The sequence below is a fragment of the Saccopteryx leptura genome, chromosome 1 (genome assembly GCF_036850995.1).
Source record: "Saccopteryx leptura isolate mSacLep1 chromosome 1, mSacLep1_pri_phased_curated, whole genome shotgun sequence".
Lineage (NCBI taxonomy): Eukaryota > Metazoa > Chordata > Mammalia > Chiroptera > Emballonuridae > Saccopteryx > Saccopteryx leptura.
This window is the reverse complement of record NC_089503.1, coordinates 133855903-133879276: the sequence shown is the minus strand read 5'-3', so window position 1 is coordinate 133879276 and position 23374 is coordinate 133855903. Positions and strand designations below refer to the sequence as shown.

General features: G+C 46.8%; 1 protein-coding gene across 2 annotated transcripts in view; it reads left to right on the top strand.

Annotated features, from left to right (window-relative positions):
* The window catches only part of PLEKHG4B (pleckstrin homology and RhoGEF domain containing G4B), a 100459-nt gene that overhangs the window by 42495 nt on the left and 34590 nt on the right, over positions 1-23374 (top strand). Inside the window, exons 3-5 of one of the 2 annotated variants that reach the window (XM_066375330.1) lie at positions 13971-15096; positions 20718-20909; positions 21468-21591. In XM_066375330.1, the coding sequence (XP_066231427.1) occupies positions 13971-15096; positions 20718-20909; positions 21468-21591 (1442 nt within the window). Of the gene's footprint in view, positions 1-13970; positions 15097-20648; positions 20910-21467; positions 21592-23374 lie in introns of both variants that reach the window. The other variant, XM_066375320.1, reaches the window with a different exon arrangement.

Sequence of the window (23374 nt, the reverse complement as noted above, 5' to 3'; positions counted from 1 at the left end):
GTAGAATATTCTGTGAAGATTCACAAAAAGTCACTAAAGAATAGTGCTGTCACCTTAAGTATGAACATGACAACTGAAAAGACATATTTTGAGGGAGAAAATCCCAAAGAATCCTACATTCCTATTTTCTCCCTAATTTCTTTAAATTCTTGCTGCATGTCAGAGGTACAGTCAGACAAGGCAGTATGAGTGTGCCTAGCCCCAGGAAGACAGTGGAGCCCCCCCAATTCAGCAGAGAAAATCTGGGCCTCCTGTATGCATTAGTCCCATCAGGATACAGAAACCACACAGACATGAACTCAGGGGGTCTCTTATTAATGCTAAAGGGGCAGTGAGAGCTGTGAAGAGCCCCTCAGGCAGAGGGAGAGCACCAGGTGGGAACAAACCTCAAAGAGGGTCCCCTCCCCAGCCCCCACCAGGACGGTGGTGTGTGAATGTGCATTTATTTATTTAAAGCAAAAATAAAATGTTTAGAGTTTGTATATCCATTCTTTTTCAGTAATAATCTGCTCTAACCAACTATGAGTCCTGATCACTCAGAGCTGGAGGGAACTTAGAATGGCACAGTCAGCCCCAAAATCACTGGTGAGAGGTCCCGTTTCAAGCATGTGGTGAGCAGTCACCTAGCAGGTCATGAGGAAAAGGTCATCATAGACTTTTTGCCTCCCAAGACCAAACAGATCCATGTGAGTTCGAGTTGCAGAGAGGTAGCGAGGTGAGTTAGGAACCTGCTTTCCCAGGGAAAGCTCTAACTTCTCAGGCTCCAGCAAAGAAAAACATCACAAAGGAGAGAAGCATCTGGATAATTTGTGCTTCAGAAGCATCAGAAGCAAATTTAAAAACCAAATAAAAGCAATTTATTGCAGCACAATTGCCAAGAACTCATAGAAATAAGTAAGAACACTTAGCAGACCAGTGGAAAAGTCAGCAAAGCCTTGAATAGGTGATTACAGAAGAGGCGCCATGACTTCTGGAAGCCCTGGGGAGTTCAACCTCTGGGAGGCGAGAGACACACAACATATGTGGCAAGACACAGTGCTGCTTGCTGATGAGCAGAAAACGATAAAGGTGACTATCAGAGCAGAGAATTGAGTAAGATAGACAAGCAATACTCTTCTCAGGATCACGGAAACTGGAATGACCTCTCTGGAAAGCAGTTGTATTGATACGTATGGAGACTCTTTAAATTGTCTTGCACAGTTTGAATCAGAAATTTTGCCCACAGCAGATGACCTAAAATGCAGTCTATATTTTTTTCCTAATAATATGTGCTGAATACTACTTATAATAGTAAAAAATGGAAATAAATATTAGGATGGTTAAATTAATAATGTGTGTGTGTATATACATATATATGTGTATATATATATATATATATATATATATATATGATGGGTTGTTATGCACATATTAAAATTGTTTTTAAAGAAGTTATTTACAATAATACACGAGGAAATGATTATGATATAATACTAAGCCAAAAAGAGGGTATGAATTTGTTTTATATCAGAATTTTTTTTAAAAACAATCACAGAAGGACATGTAATGTTGATAGTGTGCTTGTGTGTGGGTAGGCTGATGAGTGTGGATATGGGGTGGTTCTGCCTGTTCTTTCTTAACTTAGAAAATATCCCCTAATTAGTAAAATCAGGTAAGAAACCTTAAAAATTCAAAGATAGAAGAAACACACATTCTAGTCTATGGCAGATTTAACTTACTGCTGAGGTCTCTGATTCTCAGCCCTGCTGAGACATGGACATTGATGAGGCTCTAGGTGTGCAGAGTTGCATGTGGCAGCCAGACCCTATGCCCTGAGCAGGGGCCAAGCGCACATTGAAGACCACCTGGTGGCTTGACCACTGCGCAGTTGTCATTCAGGATGCTGGTCAGTCTGCAGATATGTTCAGGTGCCTCTAGTGTGTGGTGGTAGGCTGCTGGGTAGACCACCTGGAGTTGGCCACCACAGGACCAGGGGAATAGACCCCAACAGTGGGACAGTGGGGACATGGTTCCATGGACACATGCAAAGAGCTCATCCCTCTTTTCAGGCCCCAGGAAGGTTGCCTGTCCCCCTCCCCAGGACAACCTAAGAATGGGTAGCCTCCATGGACCAACAGGATGTGGAGGCTCAAGGGCCCAGGAAGGCTCAGATACAGTTTTCACATTAACTCCACAACCAAGATCCCTCTCTGGCATTTCCAAAGGACCAGAAAAGTTTTTTGTTTTGTTTTGTTTTTAGTTTTCTAAGTAGGAGAGTGAGTGATGCTGAGCTTTCTGGAATATTTTAATAATTGGTGTGATGCATCTATTATTACCGAAAATCTGGTAATGATCTTGAGAAATTCAGGTTCCTGGACTGCTTTGTTGAAAGCCCATTGTAAAGCAGGACCCTGCATTTGTTGGTAGCAGCCAAACTGCAGCTCTTAAACAGTGATGCCCACAGACTGTCTTTTGAATTCAAAAACTTTGGTTCTAACCAAAGTTGATTTCTTCCTTGAAACACTTTGAAACCAGCAGTTGAAAGCAGTTGAAAGCCCCTGCTTTCAACAACCTGAGCACACCATTTAGAGAAGATGTGATATGAGAGAAAGGATTAGTCTTCGCCATCTGCAGTTTTCTCGGTCCTAGAACTATTCAGAGCATGACAAGAAGATTCATAGTGTCTGTTTGACAACAGTCTCCGGGGAGCCAAAAGGTTTACAGTCAAAACCATGGTGAGTTTGGCTCTCAGACTTGTGAATTTTACTGAAGCTAGGAAGAATGGTGTTCTTTCTCTACTTGTTCCCTTTTCAAACCCTTGATTCCACTTTGGACTGATGTTGGGATAATTCAGTTGGGGTGTGTATATCATTAAGAAATCACAGTCAGAGCCTTCACAAGTTCAACCTGAAGAAGTTTTTTCTTATTTCATCTATACAGGGAGGAAAAAAAAAAGCATTTTGACAAGAAAACACCTGTTCATCATAAAACAACTTAAACTACAAATAGAAGTAAACTACCTCAACAAAATAAAGGCTATCTATAAAAATACCCCAACTGATTTCACCCTCAATAGTGAAAAACTGAAAGGGTTTCCTCTAAGATCAAAAACAAAACAGGGGTGCCTGCTTTGTCCAATTTTATTCAACATAATAGTGGAAGTTCTAGCCAGAGCAGTTGGGCAGGCGAAAAAAATTAAAAGGTGTCCAATTCAGAATGGAAGAATGAATACTATTTATGTTTATAGATGATAGGGTCTTATATGTAGAAAACCCTAAATATTCCACACACAAAAATTATTGGAACTAATAACTTTAGCAAAGTTGCAGGATACACAGTCAACACACACAAATCAGTGTTTTCTATATACTAGCAATCTGAAAAGTAAACTAAAAATTTTTTGTTTACAGTAGCATCCCAAGAATAAACTAGGAATAAATTTAAAACAAGGAGGTGAAAGACTGGTACACTGAAAACTATAAAACATTGCTGAAAGAAACGAAAGAAGACCTAAAAATGGAAAGTTATTTTGTCTTCATGGATTGGAAGATTTAAAATTGTTAAGATGTCAGTACTACCCAAAGTTATCTACAGATTCAGTGCAATCTCTATCAAAATCTCAACAATATTTTTTGAAGAATAGAAAAGTATATCCTAAAATTTATGGAATTTCAAGGGAACTCAAGTAGCCATAATAATCTTGAAGAACAAAATTTGAGGACTCATACTTTCTGAGTTCAAACCTCCTTACAAAGTTACAGAATCAAAACACTGTGGTACTGCCATCAAACAAACATATAGACCAATGGAATAGGATAGCCCAGAATTAAACCTATTATGTAAGGTCTAATGATTTTGACAGGAGTACCTAGAACATTCAGTGGGTGAAGACAGCATTTTCCGCAAATGGTGCTGGCAAAACTGGAAACCCACATGCAGAAGAATGAGGTTAGACCCCTTAATCTAATATCATTTCAAAAACTAACTCAAAATGGATCAAAGACCTAAAAAAGGCAAGAGTCTTTACAAAACTCAGAATAAAACATGGGGAAAGCTTTATGACATTGAATTTTACAGTAATTTCCCTACAAATGACACCAAAAGCATAGGCAACAATACAAAAAAATTTAGACTGCATCAAAATTTCAACAGAGCAAAACACCGCAGAATGGGAGAAAATATTTGTAAATTACATATCTGATAAGGGATTAAATCCAGACTATATGAAGAGTTCCATGAATCACAACATCAGAAGCAATAAACAACCCAATTCAGAAATGGGCAAGGACTTGAATAGGCATTTCTCTAAAGAAGATGTACAAATGACCAATAAGCAGATGAAAAGATGTTCAACCCTACTAATCATAAGAGAAATGCAAATCAGAACCACAATCAGATACCACTTTGCATCAATTAGGATGGCTATTAAAAACAAAACATGGCCTGATCAGGCGGTGGCGCGGTGGATAGAGTGTTGGACTGGGATGTGTAGGACCCAGGTTCAAGACCTGGAGGTCGCCAGTTTGAGCGCGGGTTCATCTGGTTTGAGAAAAGCTCACCAGCTTGGACCCAACGTCGCTGGTTTGAGCAAGGGGTTACTCGGTCTGCTGTAGCTCCATGGTCAAGGCACATATGAGAAAGCAATCGATGGACAACTAAGATGTCACAATGAAAAACTAATGATTGATGCTTCTCATCTCTCCGTTCCTGTCTGTCTGTCCCTATCTATCCCTCTTTCTGACTCTCTCTGTAAAAAAATTAAAAAACAAAACATGAAGTGTTGTCAAGGGTGTGGAGAATTTGGAATCCTCAGGCACTGTTGGTAGGAGTGTAAGATGATACAGCTGCTATACAAAACAGTCTGGTGGGTCCTCAAAAAAAGTAAACAGAATTATCACATTAAAAAATTCCTCTATGGGTGTATGTCTGAAAGAATTGAAGACAGAGATTATAGTAAATACTTGTATACCCATAACAGTATTGTTCCAATAGCCAAAAGGTAGAAATAACTCAAGTGTCTGTCAGTATGAATGGATAAACAAAATGTGGGACAGGTATACAGTGGATTATTATTCAGCATTAAAAAGAAAAGAAATTCTGACACATGCTACAATATGGATGAACCTTGAGCATGAGTGAACAATCTGGTCATAAAAAGAAACTGTGTGTGATTCCAGATATATGAAGTTCCCAGAGGAGTCAAAATCACAGACAGAATATAGAATGGTGGTCCCCACGGGCTGGGGGACAGGATGGGGTGTTACAGTTTAGTGGGTAGGGTTCCAGTTTGAGACGATGAAAAAGTTACAGAGATGGATGGTGGTGACAGTTGCACAACAGTGTGAATGTTCCTAATGCCATTGAGCCATACTCCTAAAAATGGATAAAATGGTAGGTTTTATATTATGTGTATTTTGTCACAATAAAAGAAGAAGCTGCTTCTCCACGTTGTTGTTTTTTTTAACTTTTTTTTTATTTGTTCATTTTAGAGAGGAGAGGGAGAGACAGAGAGAGAGAGAGAGAGAGAGAGAGAGAGAGAGAAGGGGGGAGGAGCTGGAAGCATCAACTCCCATATGTGCCTTGACCAGGCAAGCCCAGGGTTTCGAACCGGCAACCTCAGCATTTCCAGGTCGACGCTTTATCCACTGCGCCACCACAGGTCAGGCTCCAGGTTGTTTTTGACTGCCCTCCTGCTCTAGGCTTGTGCATTGGACTTAACTTGGACTAGTTTCCTTCTACAGCAAATCAATCTGTACTGAGAACAGCGTTAGTCTTGCCCCAGGTTTAATAATAGTTAGAGATGTGGACCCCTGGATGTGGGGCAAAAGATGCCAAAGACTTCAACTTGCTCCCACTTGTGTTTCCTAGCACAGAGCAAAACCCAGTGGTAATTCCAAGGATAGGTAACTGTTTTTTAAATGGTCGTTTGTGCATTCCATATCAGATCAGCCCTTCAGTAGAGAATGTCCTGGACCCAAATACTGTGCTGTGACAGGCAGTTACATCACTCAAGAGGGGCCCTTGGTGTTGTCTTGTGGGCACATCTTGGGTGAGGTCCCTGTGGACCAGCAGATGCCTTTCTTTAATGGGGTGAAATGTGCAGGGAAGGGTGGGGATGACCAACCTGGGGACATGCATTTCCTCAGGCACCAGGCCCCATGCATAGCATTTGCGGAGGTGCTGTGGAGTCACTTCATGAATTATGTACTCACTGATGTAAGGAACAGTCACAGAGATTTTAAAAATCATATGAAGTGATGCTGGAGTGGACAGTGCAGCTGAGGAGCTCAGCACACTCTCTAGAGAGCTCCCGGGCCTGAATATATATAAATATTTTCCCCTCTGAAGTGGAAAGTTAGTTTCTATTTGTTTTCCTGCATTGTTTTTAATCCACATAATTTTCTGAAATCAGAACTATTTTCTGCCGGCAATGGGATCCAACACAGGAACAAGGGCTAAAGGTGACCACTGGATCTGGTGAGCTAGGCTCAGCGGGGAGGAGGGTTGGAGTTGGACTGCAGTGAACTGAGGAGGGCTAGACAATGCAGAAATGAGAGCGAGTGTGGCCACGGGAGGACATGACAGGGATCTGGGAGGCTGTGCATGTTTTATGGAGGAGAGTTGAACATGCTTACAGCTGATGGGAGAGGCCAAAGATTCAGGAGGGAAGGGGAGAGGTACACAGTGGAGCCCAATGCCTATGCAAGCAGAAGGAGCACCCAGTGTGTCATCTCTACTGCTCAGACCAGACACGACCAAACTGTGGTTATGACCTCAGAGTAGAAAAGTGGAGATGAACAGAGAGAGAACAGAATTTTCTGATGATAAATTCCCTCATCTTTTCTGTATCTGTGAATGTTTTTATTTTTCCTTAATATTTGAAGGATAGCTTTGATGGGTATAGTATTCGTGGCTGAAAGTTCCTTTCTTTCAGGACTTTAAACATTGAGGTCCACTCTCTTCTAGCTTGTAGAGTTTCTGTTGAGAAATCTGATGATAATCTAATGGGCCTTCCTTTATATGTTGTACTCTTCTTTTCCCTGGCTGCCTTGAGAATTTTTTCTTTGTCATTGGTTTGTGCCAATTTCATTATGATGTGCCTTGGAGTAGGTTTGTTGGGGTTAAGAAAACTCGGAGTTCTGTTTGCTTCTTGAATTTGAGGCTTTAGTTCTTTCCACAGGCTTGGGAAGTTCTCATCTATTATTTGTTTGAATATGTTTTCCATTCCATTTTCTCTCTCTTCTCCTTCTGATATACCTATTATTCTTATGTTATTCTTTTTGATGGAGTCAGACAATTCCTGTAGGGCTTTCTCATTTTTTTTTAAATTTTTGAGTCTCTTTTTTCTTCTCTCTGTTGTGCCTCAAGTTGCTTGTCTTCTATTTCACTAATCCTACCTTCTATCTGGCCTGTTCTGTTAGCTAAGCTGTTACCTCGTGAATTGAGTTCATTTTTTTTTTTTCTTTTTCTGAAGCTGGAAATGGGGAGAGACAGACAGACTCCCGCATGACCCGACCGGGATTCACCCGGCACGCCCACCAGGGGGCAATGCTCTGCCCCTCCGGGGCGTTGCTCTGTTGCAACCAGAGCCACTCTAGTGCCTGGGGCAGAGGCCAAGGAACCATCCCCAGCGCCCGGGCCATCTTTGCTCCAATGGAGCCTCGCTACGGGAGGGGAAGAGAGAGACAGAGAGGAAGGAGAGGGGGAGGGGTGGAGAAGCAAATGGGTGCTTCTCCTGTGTGCCCTGGCCGGGAATCGAACCCGGGACTTCTGCACGCCAGGCCGACGCTCTACCACTGAGCCAACCGGCCAGGGCGAGTTCATTTTTTTTTTTTTTTAGTGCCTAAGGCGGAGGCCCTGGAGCCATCCTTAACTCCTGGGGCCAACTCAGATCCTATGGCTGCAGGAGGGAAGGAGAAGAGAGAGAGGAGAGAGAGGAGGAAGAGTGCAGAAGCAGATGGGTACTTCTCTTGTGTGCCTTGACCAGGAATTGAACTCAGGACAGCCACACACCAGGCCAATGCTCTACCACTGAGCCAATTAGCCAGTGCCTCAAAGTAGTTTTTTTAAGCCAGTTTTTTTTGGTTATATTAGTAATAGTAATAGATCAAATTCCTACATAGCAAAGAAAGTGAAGAAACTACTGTGTGTAACAGCATTGATGACTGGGCAACCTCACGGTTCTGAACTGGCGACCTGAGCATTCCAGGTCGACAGTCTTTCCACTGTGCCACCACAGGTCAAGCCTGTATCTCTTAATATTTAATTTAAGACACTTTAAATGCCTTACCAGGTGGTGGCGCAATGGATAGAGCATCGTACTGAGATGTGAAGGACCCAGGTTCGAGATCCTGAGGTCGCCAGCTTGAGCACAGGCTCATCTGGTTTGAGCAAAAAGCTCACCAGCTTGGACCCAAAGTCGCTGGCTCGAGCAAGGTGTTACTCGGTCTGCTGAAGGCCCGCAGTCAAGGCACATATGAGAAAGCAATCGATGAACAACTAAGGTGTCACAAGAAAAAACTGATGATTGATGCTTCTCATCTCTCTCCATTCCTGTCTCTCTGTCCCTGTCTATCGCTCTCTCTGACTCTCTCTCTTTGTCCCTGTAAAAAAAAAAAAAAAAGAATTTCAGTGTTGATTGAAAAACAAGTCAGAAGGAAGAATACAGACTCCATTTCTGTAAAATTCAGACACTTGCAAAACTACACTGCTCATAAAAATTAGGGGATATTTCAAAATGAATTTGAAGCGATAAAAAAAAAGCATTTGATTTTTTTTAACAAGAACATCAGAAAAGCAAATGGCAAGTCAAAGTTGTTTGGTTATGCAAATGAGATGCAAAACCAACTTTTATTTCATTGGTGAAAATGCACTATACAAAAGGCTGAAAATACTGGAGTATCTGCATGTTCCCTGATTTTGAAATATCCCCTAATTTTTGTAAGCATTTTAACATATTGTGTAGGGATTCAAATGTGAATATAGTGAAAAGGAAGGGACAATTAACAGATTTAGGGAAGTGTCTACCTCTGAGAGGAGATGGGTGTGCAGGAGATGGCAAAGATAGTGGTACATTCTTTTCCTTAAACTGCTGTATCATGATATTTTATATCCTGTATAATACATATAAGCATTCTTAATATTTTTTATTTTTTCTTATTTATTGATTTTAGGGAGAGGAGAGAGAGAAAGGGATAGGAGAAGAGCGGGAAGCCTCAACTAGCAGTTGCTTCTCACATGTGCCTTGACTGGGCAAGCCCATGATTTTGAACTGGCGACCTGAGCATTCCAGGTCAACAGTCTATCCACTGCTCCACCACAGATCAGACCTGTATCTCTTAATATTTAATTTAAAAAACTTTAAACACCTGACCAGGTGGTGGCATAGTGGATAGACTGTCGACCTGGTACACTGAGGACCCAGGTTCGAAACTCCAAGGTTGTTGGTTTGAGTGGAGGCTCACTAGCTTGAGCACAGGGTCGCCAGCTTGAGTGTGGAATCATAGACATAACCCCATGGTCACTTGCCTGAGCCCAAAGGTCACCAGCTTAAGCAAGGGGGTCACTGGCTCAGCTGGAACCCCCCAGGTCAAGGCACTTACGAGAAAGCAGTCAACGAACAACTAAAGTGCTGCAACACAAGTTGATGCTTCTCATCTCTCTCCCTTCCTGTCTGTCCCTGTCTGTGTCTTTCTTGATTTAAACAAAGAAAAAACAGAAAACCTTTCAACAATTTCTTATCACTGTTGAAAGCAAATAAGTTTCTCACAAGGATGGGAAAATGCCTGCCTCTCCCACAAGACATAGCAGAAGTAGCTCAGACCGGCTGATCTTTGCATCACCCTCCTTTCTGACAGGGCAGTTGGGAGTCATGTGTGGGGTGGGAGGTTCTCAATGGACTGGAGTCTGAGAAGAGACCATTGGCCAGAGGCCAAACGCCATGTCACAGGCATGACTGGCTCCCCGCCTTGGCAGGGCAGCCCAGCGCCTGCTCCTGTGGGGCCAGTTGTCTTCACCTCAGCCTTGGAGCTTCCTGTCTATGGCCCATTGGGTGGTGAGAGCGAACCTAGGATGTGGATAGGAGAGCTAAACAGTTTTCATGCTAGGAGGGGAATCAACAGGACTGTGGTGTGAGGGTTGCACGATCATGGGTCACCAAGGAGTAGTCCACCCACAAGTTCTGCTCTTATCCTGCTCAGGCCCTCCAAAAGGGGTCACCTTGGTTGGCCTTGGACCCTCTCTTTTTCTAGAAGTTTCTGTCATTATGAAGGTCATTCTGGGGCTCAAACCACTGACCCCCAGCTGCACACCATTAGGCCATTGGGTTCCTAGCAAGTTGCCAGGCTGGAGATCTCGCTGTTGCTGACTGTGGGGCCGGACAGTGTCCCAGATCTTCATGTCCAGTGTGCGGAGGTTGCCGACCACTCACCACATCTGTGCCTCCCACACCAGGGGGCACGGGCTCACCCTAGGAGCCTGGGAATAACCACGCTTTCTGACCTGCTTTAAGGCCTCAGATTCACAAGAGCATCTGAAATCCTGGCTGGGCTCCAGGCCCAGGAATGTTCATGGTATTTTTATCTGTCAGAGTAAAGTTCAGGGGAAGTTGGGATCCAGCAGTGACGTGATCTGTATGTAGAATTTCTGGCAGCTCAGGAAATGCTGATGCAGTCGTGTTATATGAGAAATCAAGCTGCACAGCTATACTAGTGATGTACAACACATCATCTCAGCCATTAAAAATGTACAGAAAAAGTAATGAAGTGAAATACAAAAGGGTCCACAGTGCTGACCTGGGGGTTGGTGTTGGGATTAGTTTGCTCCTTATTTTTTTTCTGGATTTACCAGTTTCTGCAATGCACAAGTATTATTTTTTCAACCTGAAAATCTTAATTTTTAATTAAATGTGGCCACAGGTGTGAGAGCGCCTGGTAGGATTAGCAGCTGCATCCGCTGCAGAGGCTGCTGTGCTGTGCTGCCCTCCTCGCCGGCCGTCCACCACAGCTCCTTGTCCAGCCTGTCCACTCCTCTTTCCCGTGAAACGTGCTTGTGTGCAGAGAGCTCACAAGTCAGCAGGGACATAGCTAATGGGCCTTCACGCTTAAGAACACCCCGATATTCCCCATCTCCCCTCTCCCCATTCCCTCTCTCCCCATCTCTCCCCCCTCCCTAACTCCCCTCCCCATCTCCCCCCTTTCCATCCCTCCCTTCCACATCTCCCCCTTCTCCATCTCTCCCCCTCCCCATCTCTCCCTAAAAAAAAAGTAAAAAAAAAAAAAAAAGAACACCCGATATATTTGAGGCACAGTTTTCAAAGTAAACTCCAGATATATGAATATTAAATATTTTTTAAACCTCAACTCTTAGGAAAATTAAGTAAAGTAAATGTGAAAGGCAACCTCTTTTTTTGTGTGGCAGAGACAGGAGAGAGAGAGGGACAGATAGAGACAGACAGACAGGAAGGAAGAGAGATGAGAAACATCAGTTCTTTGTTGCTGCTCCTTAGTTGTACATTGATTGATTTCTCATATGTGCCTTGACCGGGGGGCTACAGCAGACCGAGTGACCCCTTGCTCGAGCCAGTGACCTTGGTTTCAAGCTGATGAGCCTTGCTCAAACCCGATGAGCCTGCGCTCAAGCTGGAGACCTCGGGGTCTCGAACACGGGTCCTCCGTGTCCCAGTCCAACACTCTATCTACTGCGTCACCACCTGGTCAGGCAGCCTCTTTTTTTCCCCTATTTTTTAGAAACAGAGACACAAGGAAGGGAGTTGAGAAGCATCAATTTGTAGTTGTGGCACCAGTTATTCATTGATTGATTTTCATACGTGTCTTGACTAGGGGGCTCTAGCTGAGCCAGTGACCCCTTGCTCAGCCCAGTGACCTTGGGCTTCAAGCCAGATTGCTGGCTTTGGGGCTCAAGCCAACAATCATGGGGCCATATCTATAATCCCACGTTAAAGCTGGAGACCCGCACTCAAGCTAATGAGCCCGTGCGCAAGTTCAATGAGCCGTCACTTAAGCCAGCAACCTCCAGGTTTTGAACCTGGGTCCTCAGCGTCCCAGGTTAATGCCCTATCCACTGCACCACCATCTGGTCAGGTAAAAGGCAGCTTTTGATAAAATACCACATTCTACATTTTTTTTTGTATTTTTCCGAAGCCAGAAACGGGGAGGCAGTCAGACTCCCGCATGCGCCCGACCGGGATCCACCTGGCATGCCCACGGGGGGTGGGGGGTGGGGGTGGGGTCTGCTCATCCGGGGCGTCGCTCTGTTGCGACCAGAGCCATCTTAGCGCCTGAGGCAGAGGCCACAGAGTCATCCTCAGCGCCCAGGCACACCTTGCTCCAATGGAGCCTTGGCTGCAGGAGGGGAAGAGAGAGACAGAGAGGAAGGAGAGGGGGAGGGGTAGAGAAGCAGATGGGCGCTTCTCCTGTGTGCCCTGGCCGGGAATCAAACCCGGGACTCCTGCACGCCAGGCCGATGCTCTACCACTGAGCCAATCGGCCAGGGCTGGAAAATGGTCAAGTTTTTAAAGAAAAACCGCCACAGGAACTCATTAGGCAAAAACAAAACAGCAAATTCATAAAGGAGCAAAAATGCATATAGAAAACAAACATCAAAAAAGGGTTGACTTCACTATTACAACAATATTCCACAGAATACACACCAGTTTAGAATATGATTTATTAAGCAAAGCCCCGTGCTACTGAATCTTGACACACCTGTCCCAGTGACACTCCTGGCTGTCTCTGACGGCAAATTGGTCATAGTGCCAAGAATCATAAAAGATGATCATACCCTTTGATCCTGTAACCCTGATCCCAGCAATGTATCCTTAAATCATTTAAAAGAAAAAGAAACGGTATTATGAAAATGTTGCTTACATTTATTGTTTATAATAGAAAATTTTTTTTAAAAAGTTAGAAGCACTGTAGGTTTACCACAATAGAGGAACAGTTAAGTAGCCATCAAGGTGGTAACTATGAGAAAGTGACATAAAGAAATGTTTGCTAAGGCAGACAAGAATGCCAAGTTGTATCTATGTCATTGTTACAGTTCAGAAAAGTTATTTTCTGTATGGATAAAGGCAAATCCATATAGATCTTAAAATCTCTTAAGATATAATAGGTTGAGATTTTTAAAATTTTCTTTTTCTTCAATTTTTATAATGTGTGCAGTAAGTCATTGCTGGGATGGGGAAAAGTAAGTTGCAAAGTGAAAAATATTGGAACTAAACTCGTACTGTAAAATGTTGTTTCATGTTAGAATGTGTAGCTACAGCTTCTGACATGTCAGGTCCCACCCGTTGTTCCCTAACTGCCGGACCTTTCATGCCCCATGAAGATGCAGCCCGTGTTTGACTGTGTCTCCTCTGTCCTGAAGTCAAAATCTTTTCTATAGCAAGTTCTTTCCAAAGAGTGACTAAGAACTCTCCCCATAACCCACAGCTTGACTGTAAACTTCATTGTCTCCTCAGTAAGTAGAAACTGCCCATTGCGTTAGGTGGGAGTTTGCGGTCGATACTATTGTTGACCTGCCCAGATCCCACATTTCATCACTGTGCCCCCACTCTGTGATTCCAGAGGCCATGTTCTTTGAGGGGAGGTGCCCATGGGTGCCCAGAAGCCCCTGGAAGTTAGATGGAGGGCAAGGGTTGGGGAGGTGAGAGTGTGGAAGACCCGGTGGGGATAACCCCTAGAGAGTCACTCCCTGCAGAGTCCCCTTTGGCTCTGGCTGCATGAGACTGCCTGGGCTGGCTGCCTCCCACCCTGTGCTGTGCTGTCCTACCTACAGCCTCCTAGAAGGAGCTGCAAACATGTGGTTTTGACTAACTTCACTGAATTGAGAAGCCCTCGGTTTTCAGCCCTAATGATTTGTTTGGTGTTCTGAGGTGCAGGGGGGCTGTTGCTCACTCTCTCTGCTGGATGGAGACGGGGTAAGAACAGGTTTCATACCAGCTGCTAATCCCCCTCCTTTTCCTGTCGCAGGCCAGGTACACAGGCCGCATCTTCTTCCACGAAGGCTGGCCACTGTGCATCCACGGGAAGGTGGTGGTGCAGTTGGCGTCCCTCCGCGGAGTCAGGCTCAGGCCCGGGGACTTCTACCTGCAGGTCACATCCGTGGGGAAGCAGTCGGCCAGACTGGTCTTAAAATGCCTCTCTCGGCTGGGACGAGGCTTAGAGGAAGTCGCTGTGCCTGAGGCCATGTACGGCTGTGTCTTCACAGGAGAATTTCTGGAGCGGGTGAACAGAGAGCGCAACACTGTCCTCTTGAAAAACTGCTTGCTGACCTCAGGCTCTGCTGTCTACCGCACCCCATGGAGCAACGTCACAGTCCCTGTGTTTGTACCCAGCGGCGGAAGAATCCTGCCCAGTGGCTCCAGCTGTCCTGGGTCTGAGCAGCCTACAGGCAGCACCTTGGAGGCTCCGGCCCCAGCACCAGCCATGGCCAGCCCCTGTCCGCAAGGGAGCACCTCTTCCAGCGACACTGCAGCCCAGCCTCACTGTGGTGGACATCCCAGCAGTGTCCAGCCAAGCCACCTTCCTTCAGTGTGCAGAAACCCCAGGACCCTGCCCAGGAGCTCTGACGTCAGCCCGTGGGAGGTCCCTGAGAGCCCCCAAGGACTGGGAGGGAGGCTGGACCCTGTGGACACGCAGGATGGCCCCCAGGCCTTCACCTCTCCTGAGGATGCAGGCAGCCCTGAGGTCCCTGCCAGCATGGAGACCAGACGCTGGTTCAGGAAGTCCTACATGGAGGCTCTTCGGAACCCCATGCCCCTGGGCTCCAGCTCCGAGGAGTCCCTTGTGGAGGAGACCTGTGGCACCCAGAGCAAGAGGGCCGGAGCAGCAGCCAGCCTGACCCAGAAGGAAAGCCCCAGCCCCCAGGGAGACCCCCAGGGGATCCGGAGTCAAGAAAGCTGTCCAGGAGCGGCTGGGAGGACCCTTACCAGGAGGTCTCGGTCCTGGGACAGGTCCCTTAGGAGGATCCGAGGTGATGTCCGGCAGACCTCTCCCCATTCAGCCAGCACTGGATCTGGAGGTCTCTTAGGAGGACAAGCTGTGGGCACCAGAAACTTGGGCTCTAGCCATCCGTCTGGCTGCACCAAAGAAAAAGGTAAATATTTCCTCTCCCCTACCTTCTCCCCTCCCCTTTGTCCCTCATCTTCCTCTCCTCCCCCCGCCCGCCCTGTCCCATTTGGTCTAGTCTCGGTTTCGTAGAAGCCTGTCTCCATATCCATATTGACTGTTGAAAATAATGATCACATGTGTCCCTTCCCTGTGATTGCTACACGAAGTACAGTACTGCAACGCACGGTGGCTTAGAACAACAGAAGTTTATCCTTCAGAGTCTGGAGGCCAGAAGTCTGAGGTCATAGTGCCACAGGCTCTTCCCGCCTCTTCAGTGGCTGGGGGCTTCAGCATTCCTGGGCTTGTGGCCGCATGCTCTTCTCCCTGTCTCTCCACGCCTCAAACCTTTCTCTCCTTTCTCTTAGTAGGACACCTGTTGTTGGATTTCAGGCCCACCCTAAACTTGACGTATTCACATCTGCAAAGACCCTTTTCCAGATAAGGTCACATTCACTGGTTCTGGGAGTGGACACATCCTTTTGTAGTCACCGTACACCCCAACATTGTATTAATACTCGCTCATATTGGTAAATCGGGTGTGATCTTCATTTTTAAATGACACCATGTCGATGACTTTATGATCCTTAGTTACACACACCTGAAGGCCCTTAGTGAGTCTCCAATTGTCCGTTCCCGGAGTGCTTTTCCTTAGGTTCTGGAGGGAAAATGATTACCTAGAGGAGTGTGTGCAGGACATGAAGAGAGATAAGGAGAGAATGACATGTTTCTTAAGTCAAATATTTCACCTGTTTCCCTTTTTTGTATAAAGAAATGTTCTGTAAAGAACAAAAACAATGATTTTGGAAAGCAGCAAGAAGTTTGGTAAAAGCAGGTTTAGCGAGTGCTAGCAGCCCCACGGAATAAATACAGTAGTGGGTATAAGGCTCCTCTCTGGTCTCCTCTCCTGACCCCCCACCTGGCCCAATGTGGGGCTCCTGTCTTGTATTTTTCTGAAGCTGGAAACGGGGAGAGACAGTCAGACAGACTCCAGCATGCACCCGACTGGGATCCACCCGGCACACCCACCAGGGCCTACGCTCTGCCCACCAGGGGGCGATGCTCTGCCTCTCCGGGGCGTCACTCTGCCGTGACCAGAGCCACTCTAGTGCCTGGGGCAGCGCCTGGGCCATCTTTGCTCCAATGGAGCCTCGGCTGCGGGAGGGGAAGAGAGAGACAGAGAGGAAGGAGGGGGGGGGGGGGTGAAGAAGCAAATGGGCGCTTCTCCTAGGTGCCCTGGCCGGTAATCAAACCCGGGTCCCCCGCACGCCAGGCCAACGCTCTACCGCTGAGGCAACCGGCCAGGGCCAAGGGGCTCCTGTCTTGTTTGCATCCAGGAGCCCTGGGAGACCTCGCAGCTCTGGGTGGGCCTGTCTGCTGCACCTGTGCAGGCCTCTCCCGAAATCAGGCTGTGTGCTCCTGCCTGAAGTTCTGACGGGATTCGGATAACACAGCCTACACAGTGGACTTACTACTAAGACTTTTATAATACAATTATTTACTTAGAGTTGACCCTTGGAAAATATCCTGTTGCCTCTCTGCAATTCAATTAAAATTAAAATAAAGCAATAACTCCCTGACCATTGTTTCCAGGTCTTAAGCAGTCCTTCATTGTCCATTTCCTTTCCCATTCGTATTGGGTAGAAACACACACAGTCCCACGCACACAGTGGTGACTCTGTGAACACTCAGGACTGCGGGAAATCTGCAGCTAGGGGACAGAGCTTATGTCTTCCCCCCAAGTGTCCATGGGAAATCTAATTCAGTACATTTCTCCCCACAGAGAAATGCTGGCCGTGCAAATGCTTTCGTGGACACTCACTCAGGCACGGGGTCGCTGACAGTCTTGTAGCCCAGGGTTGCGGACGTTTGACCACAACCAGATGAGAGCTCACCGTCCTGCAGGCAGCAGTTGTAGTTTAAACAAGCCAGTACCGCCAAGTACAGACGGGGCCAAGTTGACACTCTGTGTGTAGATGAGCACATCTAAGAAATTTCAAGGTCTTGTCATCAGAAATTTTGTATTCGCAAGTAATCATTTCTCTTGGGCCAGTGGCTGTCTACTCAGTGTCCCGAGATTACATGTGAGATAACACTGAGGCCTATCGGGGGACCTGAAGTTGGAGGAGTTTACTGCCTAGGCACAGTGCCCCTTCCTCTCTTCCCGCCACCTCTTCTCTCTCCTTGCTGCTGATGCAGAACCCACTGGTGTGGTGTCTAACATCCAGGAAGGAAGGAAGACACTGGGAATAAGCAGAGGTTTCTTCTACCCGTGAGGAGGTGGGAAGTTGATTACCTAAACAGTGACCAGCGGGTCATTGATACATGCTTTCCCCTTCACACCCTGCTGTCCCTGGACTCAAGCCTGTAATATGGTCCCAGATTACTTGTGTTGATTAATACAAGAAAATGCCTCAGTTGGAACCCCCTCTTGACGCCTAAGTTAATTGACAATTTAGCGCATTTGTTCTTCTGTAGCAACAGGCAAAACTTGCCCCTCCAGTTCCATCATGCTCCTCCTCTAATTCTCCTCCTTTGTTTCAGCTTATTCCTCCTCTGTTCCAGCTTCCTCCTCCTCTATTCCGGCTTCCTCCTCCTCTGTTCTGGCTTTCTCTTCCTCCTTTGTTCTCTTCCTCTGTTCCAGTTTCCTCCTCCTCTGTTCCAGCTTTTCCTCCTCTGTTCTGGCTTCCTCCTCCTCTGTTCTGGCTTTCTCTTCCACCTCTGTTCTCCTTCTCCTCTGTTCCGGCTTCCTCCTCCTCTGTTCCAGCTTTTCCTCCTCTGTTCTGGCTTTCTCTTCCTCCTCTGTTCCGGCTTCCTCCTCCTCTGTTCCAGCTTTTCCTCCTCTGTTCTGGTTTTCTCTTCCTCCTCTGTTCTCCTTCTCCTCTGTTCCGGCTTCCTCCTCCTCTGTTCCAGCTTTTCCTCCTCTGTTCTGGCTTTCTCTTCCTCCTCTGTTCTCCTTCTCCTCTGTTCCGGCTTCCTCCTCCTCTGTTCCAGCTTTTCCTCCTCTGTTCTGGCTTTCTCTTCCTCCTCTGTTCTCCTTCTCTGTTCCGGCTTCCTCCTCCTCTGTTCCAGCTTTTCCTCCTCTGTTCTGGTTTTCTCTTCCTCCTCTGTTCTCCTTCTCTGTTCCAGCTTCCTCCTCCTCTGTTCTGGCTTTCTCTTCCTCCTCTGTTCTCCTTCTCCTCTGTTCTGGCTTCCTCCTCCTCTGTTCCAGCTTTTCCTCCTCTGTTCTGGCTTTCTCTTCCTCCTCTGTTCTCCTTCTCCTCTGTTCCGGCTTCCTCCTCCTCTGTTCCAGCTTTTCCTCCTCTGTTCCAGCTTCCTGCTCTTCTCTCCTTCCTTGCTTCTCCTCTTTTCCCACATGCTCTTTTTCTCTTCTGGGTTGCTCCAGCCCCTGAGACTTTGCTCTGTCTCCTCTTTAAACATAAAATTAACATAATTTCAAAACTAAGTATAGCATTTCAGAATTTATTTTAAAAGTATCATACTCAGACCATTGATTGTTCATTCAACCAGTGGCAACTGAGCAACTGTTTCTAATTAGCCACATGTGGGTACTGCTTTTATTCCTGGCCATTTTAATGCTATAGCCCCTACCCCAGACCTCTCCTCTCACTGTCTCACAGTGCGGGCTGAGTTCAGGAGAAGCCTACATGAATGACCTACTCAATTAGGACGACGTCTGAAGAGAAAAGTCCCACCTAAATGTGATGTCTGCTCCCCCTGTCCATGTGTTGAAACTGGGGTTTACTAAAGAATTGGTTTTACCCTTAGACGGTGATGTTTCTAGAAAACGTGTGAGCATACAAGAAAAATATTCACTCTCAAGGATACTGTGTGATTGGAGTGCATCAGTTAGTAGAGGGGTAGACAAAATGCAGTCCCTCAGACAATGGAATGAGACCCACCATGGAAAAGAATGTGACTCTGGCACAGGCAGCATCATGGGTGAACCTCAAAAATAATGGTGCTGAGTAAGAAGCCAGGGAAGAGACCACATTGTGTTTGGTTCTGGTTACTTTGTGTCCAGATGGGTAAATTCACAGACAGAAGGTAGACAGGCGGTGGCCTGGGGCTGGGCTGGGAGAAGAGATTTACTATAAATAGGCATGGGGGGGGTGTTTTTCAAGGGACGAAAATGTTCTAGAACTGATTTATGGTGATGGTTGCACCGCTTGGAAGAGTTGCTAAAAACCTCTGGATTGTACACACACGAAGTGGGTAAATTTTATATGTAAAATATACTTCAATCAAACTTTTATTTTTTTTTTAATTTTTTTTAATTTTATTTATTCATTTTTAGGGAGGAGAGAGACAGAGAGGGAGAGAGAGGAGAGAGAGACAGAGAGAGAGAAGGGGGGAGGAGCTGGAAGCATCAACTCCCATATGTGCCTTGACCAGGCAAGCCCAGGGTTTCGAACCGGCGACCTCAGCATTTCCACGTCGACGCTTTATCCACTGCGCCACCACAGAAAACTTTTATTTTTAATATATGAAAAAATGCTGTGTACTTCTCAGGCCCGGCTGTGGTGAGAAAGCCGTGCTGTTGCCCATTATTAGCACTGAAAGAAGGTAAGGACGAAGCTTAGGGACAGAAAAGCAAAGCCTGGGCTGCTTCATAGTGCCCTCAGGGCTAGGTTCTAACCCCCACTGGCCGTCCCTGACCAAGCCTGCCCCTCACCCATGAGCGCCACTGCAAGGTGGGGTGTTGGGTGTTTTTGCTCTGTCTGGGATGTGGTTCGTCTCCTGTGGAGTGCTTGTGGGTACAGCACCAACTGGAGCACTCTAGCCGGGCCACTGCTGTCCCCCCAGGGTGATGCACAACTGCGAGTCCCCCACACTATCAGTAGGACAGTTCCTGCCCCGGGGTGCTCTCCCCACCTCTGGGCATATGTTATGACACTCTGGGAAATCTGTATTATAGAATAAATTAGGATGACAGCGTTCGGTATAAAATGTTTCTCCCTGAAGTCTTCAGGTAGTGAGCACTCCCAGTGGAACTGAAATATGTAAATGTCCGTGTTTCTTTATGCCCCACTTCTCAGGAACACCTGTCCCGGAAGGTGTGGCACACCTGCATTTCCACCAGAAACAGGACAGGTTCTCATGGACACCTACTGTTTTCACTCACGGTTTTTTTTTTTTGTTTTTTTATTTAATGAGAGGAGGGGAGGCAGAGACAGGCTCCTGCATGTGCCCCGACAGGGATCCACCCGGCAGGCCCACTTGGGGGCAATGCTGTGCCCATCAGGGGCCCTTGCTGTGTTCAAATTGGAGCCATTTTTTAGCACCTGAGACGGAGGCCATGGAGCCAAATTCAGCACCCGGGGCCAACTCACTCCAATTGAGCTATGGCAGCAAGAGGGGAGGAGAAGAGAAAGATATATAGAGAGAGAAGTGAGAGAGGGAGGGATGGAGAAGCAGATGGGCGCTTATCCTGTGTGCCCTGCCAGGAATCAAACCCGGACATCCTCACGCCAGGCCAACATTCTGCCACAAGCCAACCAACCAGAGCCTTCACTCACAGTTTCATCCTTGTGTTTGTAGCAAGCTGGTCAGCGGCCTTCAAACCAGAGCAAAACATCATCTTTGACCAGGTCTCTTGCTGTTGTCCAGCCGGTGTTGACACAGATGACTGCAGCCTCCGAGGACAAGACTCCAGGAGGTTTCCGGACATGGTTGCTGAGCTGCTATGTTCTGAGGGTGAAGAACAGACACACAGCACAGAAGACCTGCCCAACCAGGTGCCCAGGCAGATACTAGAGATCAACCCAGAGCTGCTTCAGTCTGGGGCTGTCGCCCTCCCAGGTGAGCATGGCAGTCACTCTATCAAGGCTGCTATAACCAATGCCACGGCCTGGGTAGCTCAGAAAAACAGAAATTCATTTCATATTGTTCTGGAGGATAGAAGTCCAAAATCAAGGTGCCAGTATCATCAGGTTCTGGTGTGGGGCCTCTTTCTGGTCTATAGTTGGCACTTTTTCTCTCTGTCCTCATGTGATGGAAGGGGCAAGGGAACCTTGTGGGATCTCCTATAAGGGCACTAATCCCATTCATGAGGGCTCCACCCTCATCACTTAAGCATTTCCCAAAGGCACACTTCCTGACACCATCCATTCAGCTATTGGTGTTTGAACGCCTGAATTTGGGGGAGCACAAACATTCAGATGATGACAATGGCCATCACTCTGTCAGGTGAGCATGGCTTTCACCTGTCCGGGTGAGTGCCGGGCTTCTTCTCTCCTGGAGGATCTCACATTGAAGCCAATAACAGTTTGCAGACCCTAACTCACTATTTCTCAAGCTGGAAGCCATGTGTGTCCCCATGGGGGCTGCTCCCTTTCACAGTGCCCTCTATTTCTGCAGGGACCCGAGACCGCCAGGGGAGAGCAGTAGTGCAGGTCTGCACGAAGGGCCTGCTCTGGTCCAGCCACCACACGTCCAGTGCTGAGCTGACCCGCCTGCTGAAGTACTTCCATGGAATCCCCAGGTGGGACTGAGCCATGTTTCCCCCTTTCCCACCCCTTTGGGGATAAACCCAAGTGAGCGTGTGTCCTCATGCAAGGGTATTCATCTGTAGCCTCGGGGACCCTTGTGACATGGGTAGCACACTCCCACGTGCCCTTCAGCCTCCTGCTGTCTGGTTTCTCTCTGCTCCTAGTCCCATCTTGTACCTTTCCCCTCCTCCACACATCACTCCTCTCTGCTCATCCTGACCTATCCTCTCTGAACCAAGTCTCTGCCACACACTGGCCCTGAACTCTACATTGTTCAGTCTCACTCTAAGCATTCTTTTTTTACATGTCTTTTCTTTTTCTTTTTTTTTTTTAGGTAAGAGGAGGCAAGATAGTAAGACTCCCACATCTTCCCTGACTGGGATTCACCCAGCAGCCCTGTCTGGGGCCAGTGCTCAAGTACCAAGCTATTTTTAGCACCTAAGGCTGATGTGCTCCAATGGAGCTATCCTCAGTGCCTGGGGCCACACTTGAATGAGCCACTGGCTTTAGGAGGGGAAGAAGAAGAGAAGGGGGAAAGAGAAGGAGGATAAGCAGATGTGTCCCCTGACTGGGAATCAAACCCTGGATGTCCATATGTTGGGCTGACGCTCTATCCACTGAACCACTGGCCAGGGCCTTTAGTTACATGTCTTATACTCCACCTGTTTCTAAAACATATTTGAAGTAGACTTGGATAAAGACATGAGCTGATATAAAGATAATCTTTAGACTGAAAAGGTAAAGAAATCATTCTAATGAGTAGAACCTGATACTAAGAAGCAGGAAAGACTGACTTGTGCTTATTGGGCTTTACATTCAACTGGGCAGTGCCATATGCCAGAAGGAAACTGTACCAGCTTCTCAAGAGAGACACATCCTCCTGATGGAACTCTCAGAGGACCGGGTCCCCTGGATCCTGTGTAAGGACAGAGGACCAGGTCCCCTGGATCCTGTGTAAGGACAGTGGCATGGGGCAGGTCTCCTGGATCCTGTGTAAGGACAGAGGACCAGGTCCCCTGGATCCTGTGTAAGGACAGTGGCAGGGGGCAGGTCTGCCTGGGAAGCGGCCATGTTCGGGGGACCTTCTCCAAGACTGGTCTCGGGTTTCTCCATGGACCAGGGACAGAGACTGGAGAGCTAGAATCCAGGATGATTAAAGCACATTATTTAGGGCCCCTCGATCTCATCAGATGCAGGCATGCTCTGGATAGTCTTTGTGACTTGCAGACCAAGAGTTCCCCATGGTGCTGGGTGGACACCCCCCTCAGAGGAGAATGAGCTCCGCCATAATGTCACAGCCCGTCTCTGAATACTGGCGCTGAACTTTCTGGCTGGGCACATGGTGCATCTTAGCATAAAATGGGATGGTGACAGCTGTCTCAAAGGTGTGTTAGAGGATTAGAAATAATCTCCCTAAAGTGCATGGACTGAAATTGTCTTCTACCACATCACATTATGGCAGTTCCATGGCGCGCATCATGTGATGTGGTCTTATGTGAGAATGTGAGGACATGTCATGTGATACACATGTGAGCACATATGTGGCACAGTCACGTGATGTGAGAATGTGTCACATGGTGCATTATCACATTACATGACATCAGCTCATGTGGGCACATGTCATATGATGCACCATCACATGGGATCTTACTTTCTTTGCAGTGTGTCAACTTTCTATTTTAATGTCTTCTGAAACAGCATAGGTAAGATCAGTGCAGGAACGTTCAGGCAGAAAAACAGTGAAATTATTCTCTTTTTTTTTTTTCTTTACAGGGA